At 45.1% G+C, this 14,076-nt stretch overlaps 1 protein-coding gene across 1 annotated transcript; it reads left to right on the top strand.

Annotated features, from left to right (window-relative positions):
• Nucleotides 1-1,226: 1,226 nt before the first annotated feature.
• ODF1 (outer dense fiber of sperm tails 1) lies at nucleotides 1,227-10,780 on the top strand. The gene is made up of 2 exons (XM_077846836.1): nucleotides 1,227-1,683; nucleotides 10,220-10,780. The coding sequence occupies exons 1-2, from the start codon at nucleotides 1,367-1,369 to the stop codon at nucleotides 10,650-10,652; spliced, it is 750 nt and encodes a 249-aa protein (XP_077702962.1). The 5' UTR covers nucleotides 1,227-1,366; the 3' UTR covers nucleotides 10,653-10,780.
• The last annotated feature ends 3,296 nt before the right edge of the window (nucleotides 10,781-14,076 follow it).

Raw genomic sequence — 14,076 nt, forward strand, 5'->3', positions numbered from 1 at the left:
ATATATGAAAATCACTCTGGCTGAGAGGTGGAGAATAGATAGGATGGGTCTGAGTGGATGTGAGAGGAAGGGGACGCCACTGGGTTTCTTCTCGCCATCCCTACAGTCATCTAATCTAGACTTGGCTGCCCCTGCTTTTCAAAAGGCACCTCTCTTGTTGTCCCCTTTACCATGCTGGGGGATGTATACAGCTATCAGACTTACCTTTCAACTTCTCTCAGCAGAAAAGAAAATTAGTCATTCTTCATTATGCTAAAAATAAAGGTCAGCCTGCTTAGATGGCCCATAAGTCCCTTCAAAACCGGTCCTGTCTCCTTCTCCAGTGCTACATCCACCTGCTTGCCCTCAAGTACCCTGTGCTGTCCTCCATGAAAAGGGGACTTGAGAGCTGGGTAGCAGGTTGAAGGGACTGGCCCAAGGAATAGAAGTACCCAAACCAAGGCTGAGGTTGAGCCCATGGCCCAGCATACTGACTGATCCAGCTGGGAGCACAGGAAACTGGCCCAAGTGAGGTTTTTGGGTAGTTGGCTTTAAGCCACTTCAGACAGTTGGCTGTCCCAGTACTAAGGGGTAACACCTGAGAAGCACTTGGAGACAGGGCATCTAGAGGCTTGGATGAAAGACTGGAGGAGAAATCGCTGGGAGGTGGTGACCGACAGGAGCCTGAGTCCTGGGGAGCAGGACTCCAGGGACTGGAGCTTCAGGATAGCAGGGTGCCAGATAGCAGAGAATGCGCAGGACTCAGAGACTCAGGGCCACAAGGCCAAGGACCAAGTCTGCCTTGAGAATGACATGGTCAGAAGAACCACAGGAAAGCTCTGTAAAGCAAGCAAGCTTTCCATATACAGACGAGATGGCAGCATGACTCCTAGAGTATGAGGGGGTGAAGCTAAGTGTCAAGTGAAGGCTAGAGGTGCAAGGGCACAGAGAAAGGAGCCAGGGCCTCTACCATCCCCTACACTGAGATCTTAGTGGCTGTAACCAGGCGCTCGCGCACACACACACACACACACTCAAGCCAAGGACATGGACAGTGATAGCCATGAGCCCCAGAGAGCTGGGATTGCTTGAGGGCCCCACCCCATGTCAAGGAGAATGAAATCTCAACATTAGTATAGTTCTGGGAGTAGCTCTGTAACTCTAGGGAGGGTCTCTGGAGAGCACGGCTGTGCATAGTTCACATGGTAACCAGAAGACTATGACATACTTAGAGGGTGGTGAGGTCACAGAACTCAAGCTTTAAAGTAACTGAATCATGCGTGCCTCATTTATTTTTAAAAGAAACTTCTGAGAAGAGCTTAGAATAATTTTTCCCCCCGAGTGCCATTTCCCAAAGGTACTCACAAAACAATAAGGTGTGACTGTAATGGCTGCACTGAATTGTCTTCTGGACAGTGTTAGAAGGGACATAAAGAAGGTGGACCGAGAACTGAGGCAGTTGAGATGCATTGACGAATGTACACGGTGTCTGTGCGACCTGTACATGCACCCGTACTGCTGCTGCGACCTGCACCCCTACCCCTACTGCCTGTGCTACTCGAAGCGAGCGCGCTCCTGCGGCCTGTGTGATCTCTACCCGTGCTGCCTGTGCGACGTCAAGCTCTACTGTCTGCGACCATCTCTCAGAAGTTTGGAGAGGAAAGCCATTAGAGCCATAGAAGATGAAAAGAGAGAGCTTGCCAAGTAAAAGGACTTTTTAAGATTTTTTATAAGTCGGTGTATTAAACCTTGGGAGTTGAAGGCGGGGGAGGGGAGGTAACAGCTGATACTTGAACAATGATGATGACAAGGGTTCAAAAGAATGACTCTGGTGACTTAGCAAAGATGTAAGAAAAGAAGAGTAGACGGGTCCATGATGGGAATTGTGAGATTCTCAAAAGACAACGCAATGATGTCGATTGGCAAGGTTGTTGTGGGTTTATAGCAGGAGTGCCAACATGATAGATAATGTGGCTTTAATGAGGGAAAGAAATAGGAGGTGTCATTAAAAAGCTATTGAAAGGAGCAAACTAAACATTTTTTCTGGTTATGAGTAAAGTGATTTGAGGATATTTGGGCTTACAGAAACGACTACAGGAGAAGCAATAACCATTGATCAAATCCTTAATGTACGCCAGAGGCTTTAAGAGCAGGGGAGCAAATTGAACAACAGAGGCGTTTCCTCGGTTTTGTAGGAAAACCCTTCTCCCATTCCCCAACTCCAGGCAGCCTTAAAATCCATCTGGAGTAGGGACGGTCCTGTTGACTGCCTCCTCCAGCAGTGGCAAAGGTTGTACGTATGAACTATAGAACCGAGGACTTTCAGAACAGAGTTGAGAGGGTTTTAACTGAATTGGGTAATTTTCAAAGCTACTTTTTACTATTTTGTTTGATTACATTTCCTTTTATGGCCTGGAGAAAGCTTTCTATTTCTAACTTTCCACTGTATGCCATCTAGTCTGGTATAATTGATATAAACAGTTGCTGAAAGCACTGTACTCTAGTTAAATAAATTTATTTATTATAATAAATAAATAAACTACACTGGGATACTAGGTAGATGTAACGCAGAACGATGAAGCATTTTATGTGTTGCTGTATTGAATGAAAGAGACAAGAAAACCTACTTAATATGCTACTAATTTTAAAAAGATGGGGGCACAAATGGATGATAGACCTTTTGATCCAAACATACTTGACATATAACACTGTAATTTAAGGTGTATAGTATGTTTGATACATCTATATATTATGATGATGCCATTGAAGCGATAATTAGCATCTCTATCATGTTCCATAATTATCATCCCTTACCAAGTCTGATGATCATAATATAATATTGTTGTCTATATTCACTATACTGTGCATTAGATCTCTGGGACTTATTTACTACTCATTGCAAGTTTCTATCCTTAACATCCTTCCTATTCTCATGGTAGATTAATAGATTAGAGAGGTAGGTAAGTAGGTAAGTGGATGGATGGGTGAGAGGATGGGTGGATGGGTAGGTGGGTGGGTGGATGTATGGGTGGGTGGATGGGTGGCTGGGTGGCTGGGTGGATGGGAGATACAGACACTTGATAACAGTGACTGGGATATTCCACCAGAAAGGGCAATAGAGCAACTGTTGTCCAAGTCATCAGTCACCAAAGGTCAGGAACAAACCCCTCTCAATAGTTTGGAATGGGGCTATAGCCTATAAACTCATCTACATTCAATTTTAAAGTTTTTATTTTTACTCCTTAGAGGATCAAGTTATGTAAGTTTTGCACACTGTGAGTCAGGGATTTTTAAATTGGTCTATAGGAAGGGTTACTTGTGAGCAGGCCTGTCTCCACCATCCCTGTGCCTCTGAATCCTTGAAAACACTTGATCCAATCCCTTCCAGCCTTTGTCTCCTGCCTGTCCCTTCTCTCCAGACTCTCCAGAAAGAGTGCCTCTCTGTTTCTCACCCTGTGGGCACCCTCCACCAGCTCTAAGAGTCCCTATTTCTTGGCATGCAGTAGACACAACCTCAAGCTTAATTCTCAGCAGTGTGGTTTATATAAGACAGAATGCTTTCTATGGGTTGTGATATTTTTCCCAACAATGCCTGGATTTTTGCTGATTTTTTTTCTGTGCCTGAGGCAGTATATAAAGTTGGTGATGTCTTTACATGAATTCTCCAGTCTCTGAACTGATAACTGAGTCCATTCTAGATATGACTTCAGGCTTACCGTCCTGTGTCTCCTTCCAGCCACTTTCTTCCCATTCATACTACCTTGTGAAACCCTCCTCTGCTCTATTTCTGACAGTCTGACGTTTGACTATCCAGGAGGGCTTAGTGTCACCTGCAAACCTAAATATTCAATTTTCCTGACCATGGATGAAAACATTAAATCCTGATCTAGCCCCAGTCCCAGAGGACTCCTACTGTTAATATTTTTTCTTCCAATGAAATGCTGCTTCTTCCTTATCTCTCACCTAGCTCCCAAGCCCTGACTAAATAGATCCAGAAATATCATGTTGATTCAATTTTTTAAGACAATCTTTGGTGTGAAACCTTACTCAAGGCTTTGTGAGTTTAGAAATCACATTCACATGACCTTCTACCCCTTTAAATAATGCTAACAGTTTGGTTAGGTATGACATGTTCTTTCAGATGCCAGGCTGTGTTGTCCTGAGGTTCTTTGTCCCTGGTCTATAGTTGCCACAGCCCCACTGGAATTGTTTTTCTGTGTGAGAGTCAATCTGCTTTTAATCACTGGTAAGAATCCTTGGATGACATTTCTCCCCTACGTTTCTTGAGCATTTCTGAGTGTATGTTTTTTGACTGATGTAAATCTGGTTTTGTTTGTTTGTTTGTTTGTTTGTAAATGTATTTTTAGACTAGGTATAGGTCCAGTCCATTTCCATCTTTTACCTAGCAGCTGCTTCCAAAGACACCTTGGCAGTACCTTCCTTAATAGAGGCTCAAGTAAATACTTCTATTTTTTTAGCTTCTTTGAGATTCTCTTTTCCTCCTCAAACTCCCCTTTGCACCACAAGAACTAGTGGTTCCCTTGACTTCTTCCTCTTCTGGATTTAGAGGGACTGCAGTATCTGAATCTGGCTTCCTTTGTAAGAAGCCATGCCACTAGCCTGCCATAAGTTTGCACTGGATTCACTATCAGCATTGTGGGATTCCCTGTCCTCTGGACCGAAGGGGCACAAACAAAAACCATCCCCTCCTCTGCCCTGCATTTAGGAGTCGATTATCTAATGAATGCAAGCACCTTTTTGGCTCTGACCCCTGCCAATGGTGGCGCTAGTCCTTGTAGACAAATGCTTGGTTTGCAGCTGTGTTGTAGAGGTGCTTTGGGCTCAGGTTCACACCCTTTACTAATTAACACCTAGAAACTCAGACTGAGACTGTGCTTCCATTCATTCACCCAACTATCTATGGTTGATCTGAATCTCAGTGAGAAATTCCCCTGAAAATCTCCACATGAGGGGCACCATCTTCTGCAAACTTCAAAAACAAAAAAACAAAAAACCCCAAACCTCCTCCTTTCTTTCCTTGTTTACCCCTTCACGCTCAGTGATTAAGGTTTTCACTGAGTCCCTCTTACTTGGTGTGGTCAATGACTGTCAGCCTTACGGGGGTCTAGCAGTACCTCCCAGGTCTCAGCCCTCGTGAAAATCTCTCCACTCATTCAAGCTCTGACCCACAGCCCAGGGCATAGCACCCTCTTCCTCAGCATCCCTGTAAGCCTGGGAAGCAAGTGTGGCCCCTTGTTCCTTTCTCCTCATGATACTTTCTGCCCACAGGTCTCAAAGCCTAGTCACCTAAATGGGGGCAGGGGTAGGAATAGCTGCCCATCTAGGCCAAAAGCATGTATATTATTTGGTTTGACCTTATTGTTTAAGATACAGGACTTGGAGCTTGGTCACTTAGAGCCTTGGGCTCCAGGGAAGTCTGAGTAAGGTGGAGCCTGGAATAGCTTAATAAAGAGACTTACCGGGATCCCTGGGTGGCGCAGCGGTTTGGGCCTGCCTTCGGCCCAGGGCATGATCCTGGAGTCCTGGGATCGAGTCCCACGTCGGGCTCCCTGCATGGAGTCTGCTTCTCTCTCTGCCTGTGTCTCTGCCTCTTTCTGTGTCTCTCATGAATAAATAAATAAAATCTTTAAAATAAATAAATAATAAACACATACCTTTAAAAAAAATAAAAAAAAATAGAGAGACTTACCCTTTATTGAGTGAAAATTAGGTGCCACATTCCATCTTCATTTGATCCTTGTAACATCTTGGCTTGTTTTATAGATGACGAAACAGATTCGGGAGCAATGTTTTTGACCACTAGGAGTTGGGTGAGCCAGGACTTGAAGCCACATTTGCCTGAGTCTGGAATCCATGTGCTTAACCACCTGGTCAGTGATTCTCAGAGTGGGCTCTGGACCAGCATCACCTGGAACTTGTTAGAAATGCATATTTTTGGCTCCTTCCTTGACCCACTGAATTGCAAACTCTGGGGGTGGGGCCCAGCCACCTGTGTTCTAACAAGCACTGCTGGGGCCTCTGATGCACCTGCATTTGCTCCTCTGCTCCTGTGAGGTGGTGTTCTTCAGTATCAAAAGTCAGAAAAGAGACAAGGCAGGAAAGGGAAGAGGGAGAAAAAAGAAGTGAAAGATGACTTGGAAAGGAGGAATGGAGTTTAGTAGGTTTTTGGAAAGGGTCTACAATTAGGAGAAAAAGCAAAGTACTCAGGGATGGCTACTGGAGGGTCTACTTCCCTTTGCTCTTGGGTAGAGACAGGTCTTTTTTGACATCTTCATTATTTTATTTAGCACCGGTTGAACCTCATTCACATCTTTGTGAAAACGGCACAAAGATATGAATTTTTGTTTAACGTTCAGGAGCTTGGTCATACATTCAGATGAACTTAGCTTCAGCAGGGAGAAGAGGTGGCATCCCAGAGCTGCAGACATACCGTTGGTCCACTTGCTTTCCCTCATCTTCTCTGGGAGGCTTCTGCAATGAACCAAGCTCCACCTTCATAATAACAATTAGAGGAGGCACTCTACTCTCCCTTTGCCCAGAACGTCACAGAGCCATGGAAGTTCCCTTGTGGGGTGAGAGGTACATCGCCACACAGGAGTCAAGTTGCAAGTTCAGAGTTATATCTGAGGAGTGGAATGTGGCTGCTGCAATTTCTTCTACACCCACACATCCCCACTGATAACCCCTGACCAGGAAACAAAAGGAAGAAGACACCTAACCCGGCCAAGATGTTTTAGGCAATTTCCTGAAGACTCGAATTTGGGAGACCTCTGTGCAGCTGTTCCGGGGGCAGAGGGGCCAGAGTGACAGAGCCAGAGGAAGAGGGGGCACCTAAGCAAAAACAACAACAGCAACACATGCAATTGCACTCTGAGACTTAGATTGCTAACAGGAGGAGAAGGATCTGGAAGCCCGCTTTGGCTTGTAGAACTGGCTCCCAGATCCATTTCCTGTGAAGGGCAGGAGGCCTCTGGCAGAATGAGTATGGCAGTAGTAAGGGATCCTAGCTGTCCCCCTGGGGGCCCTCCGGCCCTGTTTTGTGAGGCCCAACCCCCTCTATGGCAGGGTTTGATGTGTTCATCTCCAATGGGAAGGTCTGAGCTGAACAGAAGAACTTTCATTCTCAGCCCATGTCCACACCATGGGCAGTTCTTGAGAGATCCATGCGCACCCATTCTGCTCTCTGTTCTGCTCTCAGTTTTGGCTATTTGGGCTTCCCGGCCCTGGTGCATTCAGAGAGGGCACGGGGCATCTTTGTGAGCTATTCTTTGTCCATCCAGGAGGATAGAGTTTTCTCCTGTTTGATTTGTTTTGTTCTGTTCTACAGAGATAAAGATTTTTTTTTAGTCCAGTTCTCTTTCTTTCTCCTTAGTATGGCCTGTGGGTATCCTGGCACACCCTGGGCGTGAGAGACTACTGTGCCCCATGTACCCCACGTTCCTTGGTGCTGGAGGTGAAAATGAAGCTGAATGACTATCACAGTCCTCTGGGTGCCTTGCACAAGTTGTTTCTGTTGGCCTTGGTGTCTTCTAGGAGATGATTCCACTTAATCATTTGTAATTAGCCTCTAAGGGCCTTGCTTTGTAACATTCAGTATAAGGGCTCACACTTGTTAAACCAATCATGTTAGGCACTATCAAGTGAAAAATACAGATACAAAGCAGTATGTATAGCATGAGCATGATTTCATAAGAACACACAAAAGAATCGAAATAGGTGGGGATCCCTGGGTGGCGCAGCGGTTTGGCGCCTGCCTTTGGCCCAGGGCGTGATCCTGGAGACCCGGGATCGAATCCCACGTCAGGCTCCCGGTGCATGGAGCCTGCTTCTCCCTCTGCCTATGTCTCTGCCTCTCTCTCTCTCTCTCTCTCTCTCTCTCTCTCTCTCTCTCTCTGTGTGACTACCATAAATAAATGAAAAAAAAATTAAAAAAAAAAAAGAATCGAAATAGGTATGTGGAAATACACATACACACAAAAGAAAATCTAACACCAAAATGTTAAGTGCTACATAGGATTACAGCTATTTTACAAAATAGTCTGTCTTTTTCCTTATCTGTATATTTTCTAAGGTTTTCTAAGTTTTTCTACAATGAACTTGTATAACTTTTTTAAAAGATTTATTTATTTATTTGTTTATTTATTTATTTATTTATGATAGACAGAGAGAGAGAGAGAGAGAGAGAGAAAGAGAGGCGGAGACACAGGAGGAGGGAGAAGCAGGCTCCATGCCGGGAGCCGACATGGGACTTGATTCTGGGACTCCAGGATCGCGCCCTGGGCCAAAGGCAGGCGCTAAACCGCTGAGCCACCCAGGGATCCCCCTGTGTAACTTATATAACGAAGTAAGAGTATAAACAAAATTCAGCATAAAAAGAGAGAATTAAAGAGGTATCTTAAACCAATCATCCAATTGCAAAGTTTAGATTTGTCAAACTCGAAGAAGTTCTAGAAATCACACACTCCACAACCTTCCTTTGGAGGCCAACAGATGCAAGAAGATTTGCCAAGAGTGTCTCTTAAAACACAGATTTTTTTTCCTGTTAAGGGATAAAGGTTGTCTTTGGATGGATCAGCAAATAGAAAAAATATGGACCCTAAAGAAGGCCAAAGCATGCAGGGCTAATGCCAGGATGCCCAATCTGTGTGTCAAGCACTACTATAAATACTTTTCAGTCATTAATTTAAACTTCACAACAACCCTAGATATAAGTAAGCTACTATTATTGTTCCCATTTTACAGGAAACTGAGGCACAGAGAAGCTAAGTAACTTATCCACATGGCAGAGCCAACATTTGAACCCAAATACTCTGGCTTTGGAATCTATGCTCTTAGTAACTTCTTGATACACCACAAGTGTTCAATCAGTGGAAGCTGCAATTGTTATTCTTTTACTATGAAGGATTCACACAGGCCTGCAAGGCAGCTCTGTAGAATCATGGGGACCTGTGTTTGCTGCTCCAGGGGCTGCAGACAGAGGTATTTAGCAACTAGCAATGTGGGGGTGGTGAGATAGGAGGAGGAAAAAAGCCCTGATTTGTAGTGTTTTCCAATTTCTGTAGTGTAAATATCCCACCATGATTGATCGCAAGCTATAAAGAAGTTAGTGGATGGGAGGTGGTTAGTGATGAGCAAATCAGCCCTTGCACAACTCTTCCTGTCCCGTAGGACAGGGATCTAGCTCACAACCCCTCCAAGCTGACTGTCCTTGCTGGTGCTAGACATTTGGAGTCTGGAGCAGCCTCTCAGCAGCAGAAAGAGGCAGGCCTTGTCATTTGTTGATGGAGCTGGCTGAGGCTGTGTGATGGCCCATTGGTGACACCAATCTGGTGGATAGCAGAGCTGGGTTCTGAGGCTGATGGAAATCCTTAAAATGCAGATTTAAAATGCTATACTAGGAAAAATAAAAATTTTTTTTAAAAATGCTATACTGGTTGGGATCCCCTTTTAAAAAGTCCTAATGGTCTACATTTAATAGTAGTGATAATAATGATCACAATAATAATTAAGCAAGATTTATAATGTGTCAAAGGTGGCATTAAGCAAAACTCATAATCTCATCTATTCTTCCAAAAGCCCTATGATGTAGGTACTGTTACTATTTCCATTTTGCAGATAAGGAAACTGAGGCAAGTTTTCACAATTAATAAGAGGAGGACCTGGGACTCAAATGCAAGAGAAAGATCTGGAAAGCCAAGCAGACGTCTATTGTTAACAGAGGTTTACATGTGGGAGAGTGCGATTTTACATGGGAGAACTCTCATTTTTTACTTTATACACTTCTGTAAAGTTTGACTTTTCAAAATGACTATCTAAAAAAAAGAAAAAAATAGGGCAGCCCGGAGGGCTCAGCGGTTTAGCACCGCCTTCAGCCCAGGGTGTGATCCTGGAGACCCGGGATCGAGTCCCACGTCGGGCTCCCTGCATGGAGCCTGCTTCCCGCTCTGCCTGTGTCTCTGCCTCTCTGTCTTTCATGAATAAATAAATAAAATATTTTTTAAAAATTTTAAAAAGAAAAAATAGAGATCTGGCGCCTGGCTGGCTCAGTCGGTAGAGCATGTGACTCTTGATCTGGGGTCGTGAGTTCAAGCCCCAAGTTGGGCCCAGCCTTTACTTCAAAAATAATAGTAATAAAACAATAGAGATCAAAATACTGCTTCTCGAGCTGTGTCTGAGATCTGAGCTTCTTCCTCCCACCTTTCTTTTCTCTCCACTCCAGACTGAGAAGAACAACAAATAGAATTCTGGCCTCCTCTTGCTGTAGCAGTAACATTTTAGGATCAGTAAACGTGTGCGGCTTTGAGCCTGATCAAGTCAAAGTCCGGGTGAAGGACGGCAAGGTGTGCGTGTCGGCCGAGCGGGAGAACAGATACGACTGCCTCGGGTCGAAAAAGTACAGCTACATGAACATCTGCAAAGAGTTCAGCCTGCCGCCGTGCGTGGACGAGAAAGACGTGACTTACTCCTATGGGCTGGGGAGTTGCGTCAAGATTGAGTCTCCATGCTACCCCTGCACGTCTCCCTGCAACCCCTGCAACCCCTGCAGTCCTTGTAGCCCCTGCAGCCCCTGTAACCCCTGCAACCCCTGTGACCCTTGCAGCCCATGCTATCCCTGCGGGAGCCGATTTTCCTGTAGAAAGATGATTTTGTAAACCGTAGGAGCCCATGACTTAGTGGAAATCCGTACTCCAGCCAGGCAGCTCTTCCAGTGTTTCTCTCCCCCTTCCCACGGCCCGTGGTACTCGAGTCCCTAGGAAACTGAATACATAACCGCAACCCACCGCGGCTGTGTCTCAGTCTTTGGGTTCAACCGGCCCCGGGAGCGCCGCGCGGCTAGTGGGCATCGCTGGAACCCGCGCGGCGGGTCCTCTGGGTCCTCCCGTACCAGCGACCACCAGCTCCCAGGGAAAGATGCTCCCTGGGTGGCCATCCCCAGACGCTGTTTTTCCAAACGATCCAGTGAGATGGTCTAGCTCAGACACCAAACTGGTAGAGCAGACTGGAGACTAGTTAGGGTGAAGCAAGCACTTTGCAAAGCTACCGCAGTGGGGAGCACTGGAGAGCCGAGCTCCGGCCGGGAAATGGGCACAGATCAGAGTGCGAAAGCCCAGAACTGGGGGGAAGCATGTTCAGGGATTTAGGGTCCACACACAGCTTTTCGTTTCTCAACATGCCTATGATTCCGGGAAATGGCCAGCTCTGGGGCAAGCTGGTTTGCAACCTCCTTGTGATTGATTTCAACGATCTGCTCTCAGGTCCTGAAACAACTTGTAGCACAGAGTTTCAGTTCAAAGTTCAAGAGGGAGAAAGTACAGCTTTCACAATGTACTAGCGTATCACAAAATGCTAACCTATTTCACTTGAGTGTGGATCCTCGTGGATGTGCCTGTGAGCCAAGACAGAAATAAGTGTCAAGGAAAAAGGATCTGTTGGGAGGGATCAGAACGAGACACTGGCAGGTTTCAGAGCTGACTCTTGCAAGGAACATACAACCCTTAGGTTTGGGCAGTGAATCTTTCAGTGGTCTCAGCTACATGTGGATTAAAGCAGTGGTTCTCAGCCTTGGCTGCAGATGGGAATCCCTTGGGGGAGCTTCAAAACTATGGATGCCAAACCAAAGGGGAAAAATATTAGAAAAGAAAGAAAGAAAGAAGAAAGAAAGAAAGAAAGAAAGAAAGAAAGAAAGAAAGAAAGAAAGAAAGAAAGAAAGAAAGAAAGAAAGAAAAGAAAGAAAGAAAGAAGAAGAAAAAAAAGAAAGAAAGATTACTGATGCTTGGGTCCCTCTCCAGAGTTTCTAATGCCTGGGCATCAAGACTTTTCAAAGTCTCCCAAGGTAATTCAAACCTGCAGCTAAGGTTGAGAAACTCTGCATGGGATCTTAAAGCTCTCCCAGTCTTTTTTCTTTAAAAGCTTCAAGTTCAAGGTTAAAGAATATTGATGGTGATGGCAGACACAGTTTGCTTTCAATTGAGGGAAGTACTGGCCCTCTAATACAGGTGGTGAATAAAAAACGAACATCTTAAAAATTTATTACCTAGGAACTAAATATAAAGAAGTATGTTTGTGTGTACCAAATTGTAGTTACAATTACTAGTGTCTTGCCATGATTTGATTTAGCAATATTCTAGTTTCTAAGTTACAAATTTTTAAAATGATTTTGAGAAAATTTCACCCTGTGGAGTCAAATGAAATCCCACATGGGTCTTAAACTGGAATCTCCGTCCTCTGGAAGGCACCACTCCAGGGGGCTCCTGGCTGCTGTTTATTCCTTCATTCCCCCCACTCACCCACTCGCCCTTTTGTTAGTCCAGCAATCCATTCATTCATCCAATGAGTCTTTATGATTTTTATTTTTTTTAAGAGGATGGGGGAGAGTAGTATGAATTGGGTTATGAGGCCCCCTGGGAAGGGTACCTCACCTCAGCCATTGAGCCCACTTTGCTGGCAATGAGTCTGTTCCAAACTTTAGCTAAGGAGGCATCAGCCAGGCCTCTCCCCAGGGGCGGGGTCCACAGCATCTCCTGCCCAGTCTGCCCTCCCAAGCAGAGCCCAGAAGACTTTATGATTTTAAATGCCAGATACTGTGCTCTGTAGCAGGGATGGAGAGAAGAAAATATCGCTTTCACAAATGCCTCAAATTAAATTCAAGAAGGGATAATGTGGAGGGATTGGGGAAGAAGGGAATGCCAAAGAAAATGAATTTACAAGGCCTAGGAGAAGCCAGAGGGGCCTTCCAGAGCTTGGGCATGTCCCTGGAATGCATTGTTGACATCACTGCCTTGTAGGATGCTTCAGGGGAAGCCAGAGGCCACCCTTCACTCAGAGCCTGGCCTGCAGTGGGTTAGTTGCCTGAGTAGGCTCACCACTATCCCAGGGAAAGACTTAATATAAAGGCAAATGTTTATCTATTGAGTGCCTGCTATCAGCAAAGTACAGTGCCAGGCGCTATTACCAAGAAGCAGTACCTCTCCAAGAGCTTCTCCTAGCCAAGGCAAGACTAATACCTGGGATATAATTGTCAAGACACTTGACAGCATGGAATCAAGAACTAAATTGTGTAGTGTAGACATGAAGTGCCTTCCTTTTGTAGAGGAGGGTGTGGGAGGTGACACAGGCCAGAGGCAGAGCTTGGGTGTGGGTCTTGTCTGCTTCCTGGAGGGAAGGCAGAAAGCAGGGTTCATTCCATGAACTAATCAGGTTCCTGAGAAGGAGGAGAAAGTGGATATGAGGGAGAAGAAGAATCATTTGCTGTTCTCAAAATTGTCTTTCACTGGTCGGATGGACCCCTGGGGCTTGGACAGCTCTGCTGTGGCCTTTGGTACACTGGCAGCCCCGAATCCAACTGAAACACCCTCCTTCATCCACCAGGGCGGGAGATAGAAACGGGGGAGACTCTAGAGTGGGCAGATGTAAGACATTGGCCCAGGGGGCAGTTGAAAAATGAGAGAGCCTCTGAGCTACTCCATTGTCCAGCATATTACAATGAATGGACCTATTAATATGCTACCTTCTAATACATGTGTTGGGTAAATATTATAGAACTAAAGTTGGAGATGAAGGTAGTTATACTTCTTAGTGAACACGGTACATTCTGGAGCCAAAGAGCTGCTTAATAGCATTATACTTACATAGTTTCTCAGGTTACAGGATTGAGGGGAATCCATCCCCACTGACTACCATGTATTATTTGAGTGCTTTCTTTTAAAACTCAGGCAGCATTCCATAAAATGACATCAAAGATCCTCAGTTGACTGCCCTTCTGTCATACAATAACTTTATTTACAAATTGTTCGTGTCCCCCGAACTGGTGGAATAAGTCGTTTTAAATGATCTCAACTTCTCTTCCCTACACAAAAAGTCCTCCTTCTCTCTCTCTCTCCCATATAAACCCATGAGTGTCATGGAATGGAAAAGGTTGTCACACCCCAATTTAGCTTTTTGGCCAAGGACATTACACTGAAAGTTAAGATAAAATTCATACTGAAACCAGAAGAAACTGTGGGTTTGTAAGCAGAAGGAGGGAGGGAGGGTCTTGCTGGGTGACCTAGATGAATTCAAGCAAAGTTGGTAGGGTTG

The sequence above is a fragment of the Canis aureus genome, chromosome 14 (genome assembly GCF_053574225.1).
Source record: "Canis aureus isolate CA01 chromosome 14, VMU_Caureus_v.1.0, whole genome shotgun sequence".
In the NCBI taxonomy this organism is placed as follows: Eukaryota; Metazoa; Chordata; class Mammalia; order Carnivora; family Canidae; genus Canis; species Canis aureus.

Coding starts and splice junctions, on each gene's coding strand:
- ODF1 (XM_077846836.1), top strand. CDS start 1,367: ATGGCTGCACTGAATTGTCTTCTGGACAGTGTTAGAAGGGACATAAAG. Junction 1,684..10,219: donor GAAAAGAGAGAGCTTGCCAA/GTAAAAGGACTT, acceptor TCTCCACTCCAG/ACTGAGAAGAACAACAAATA.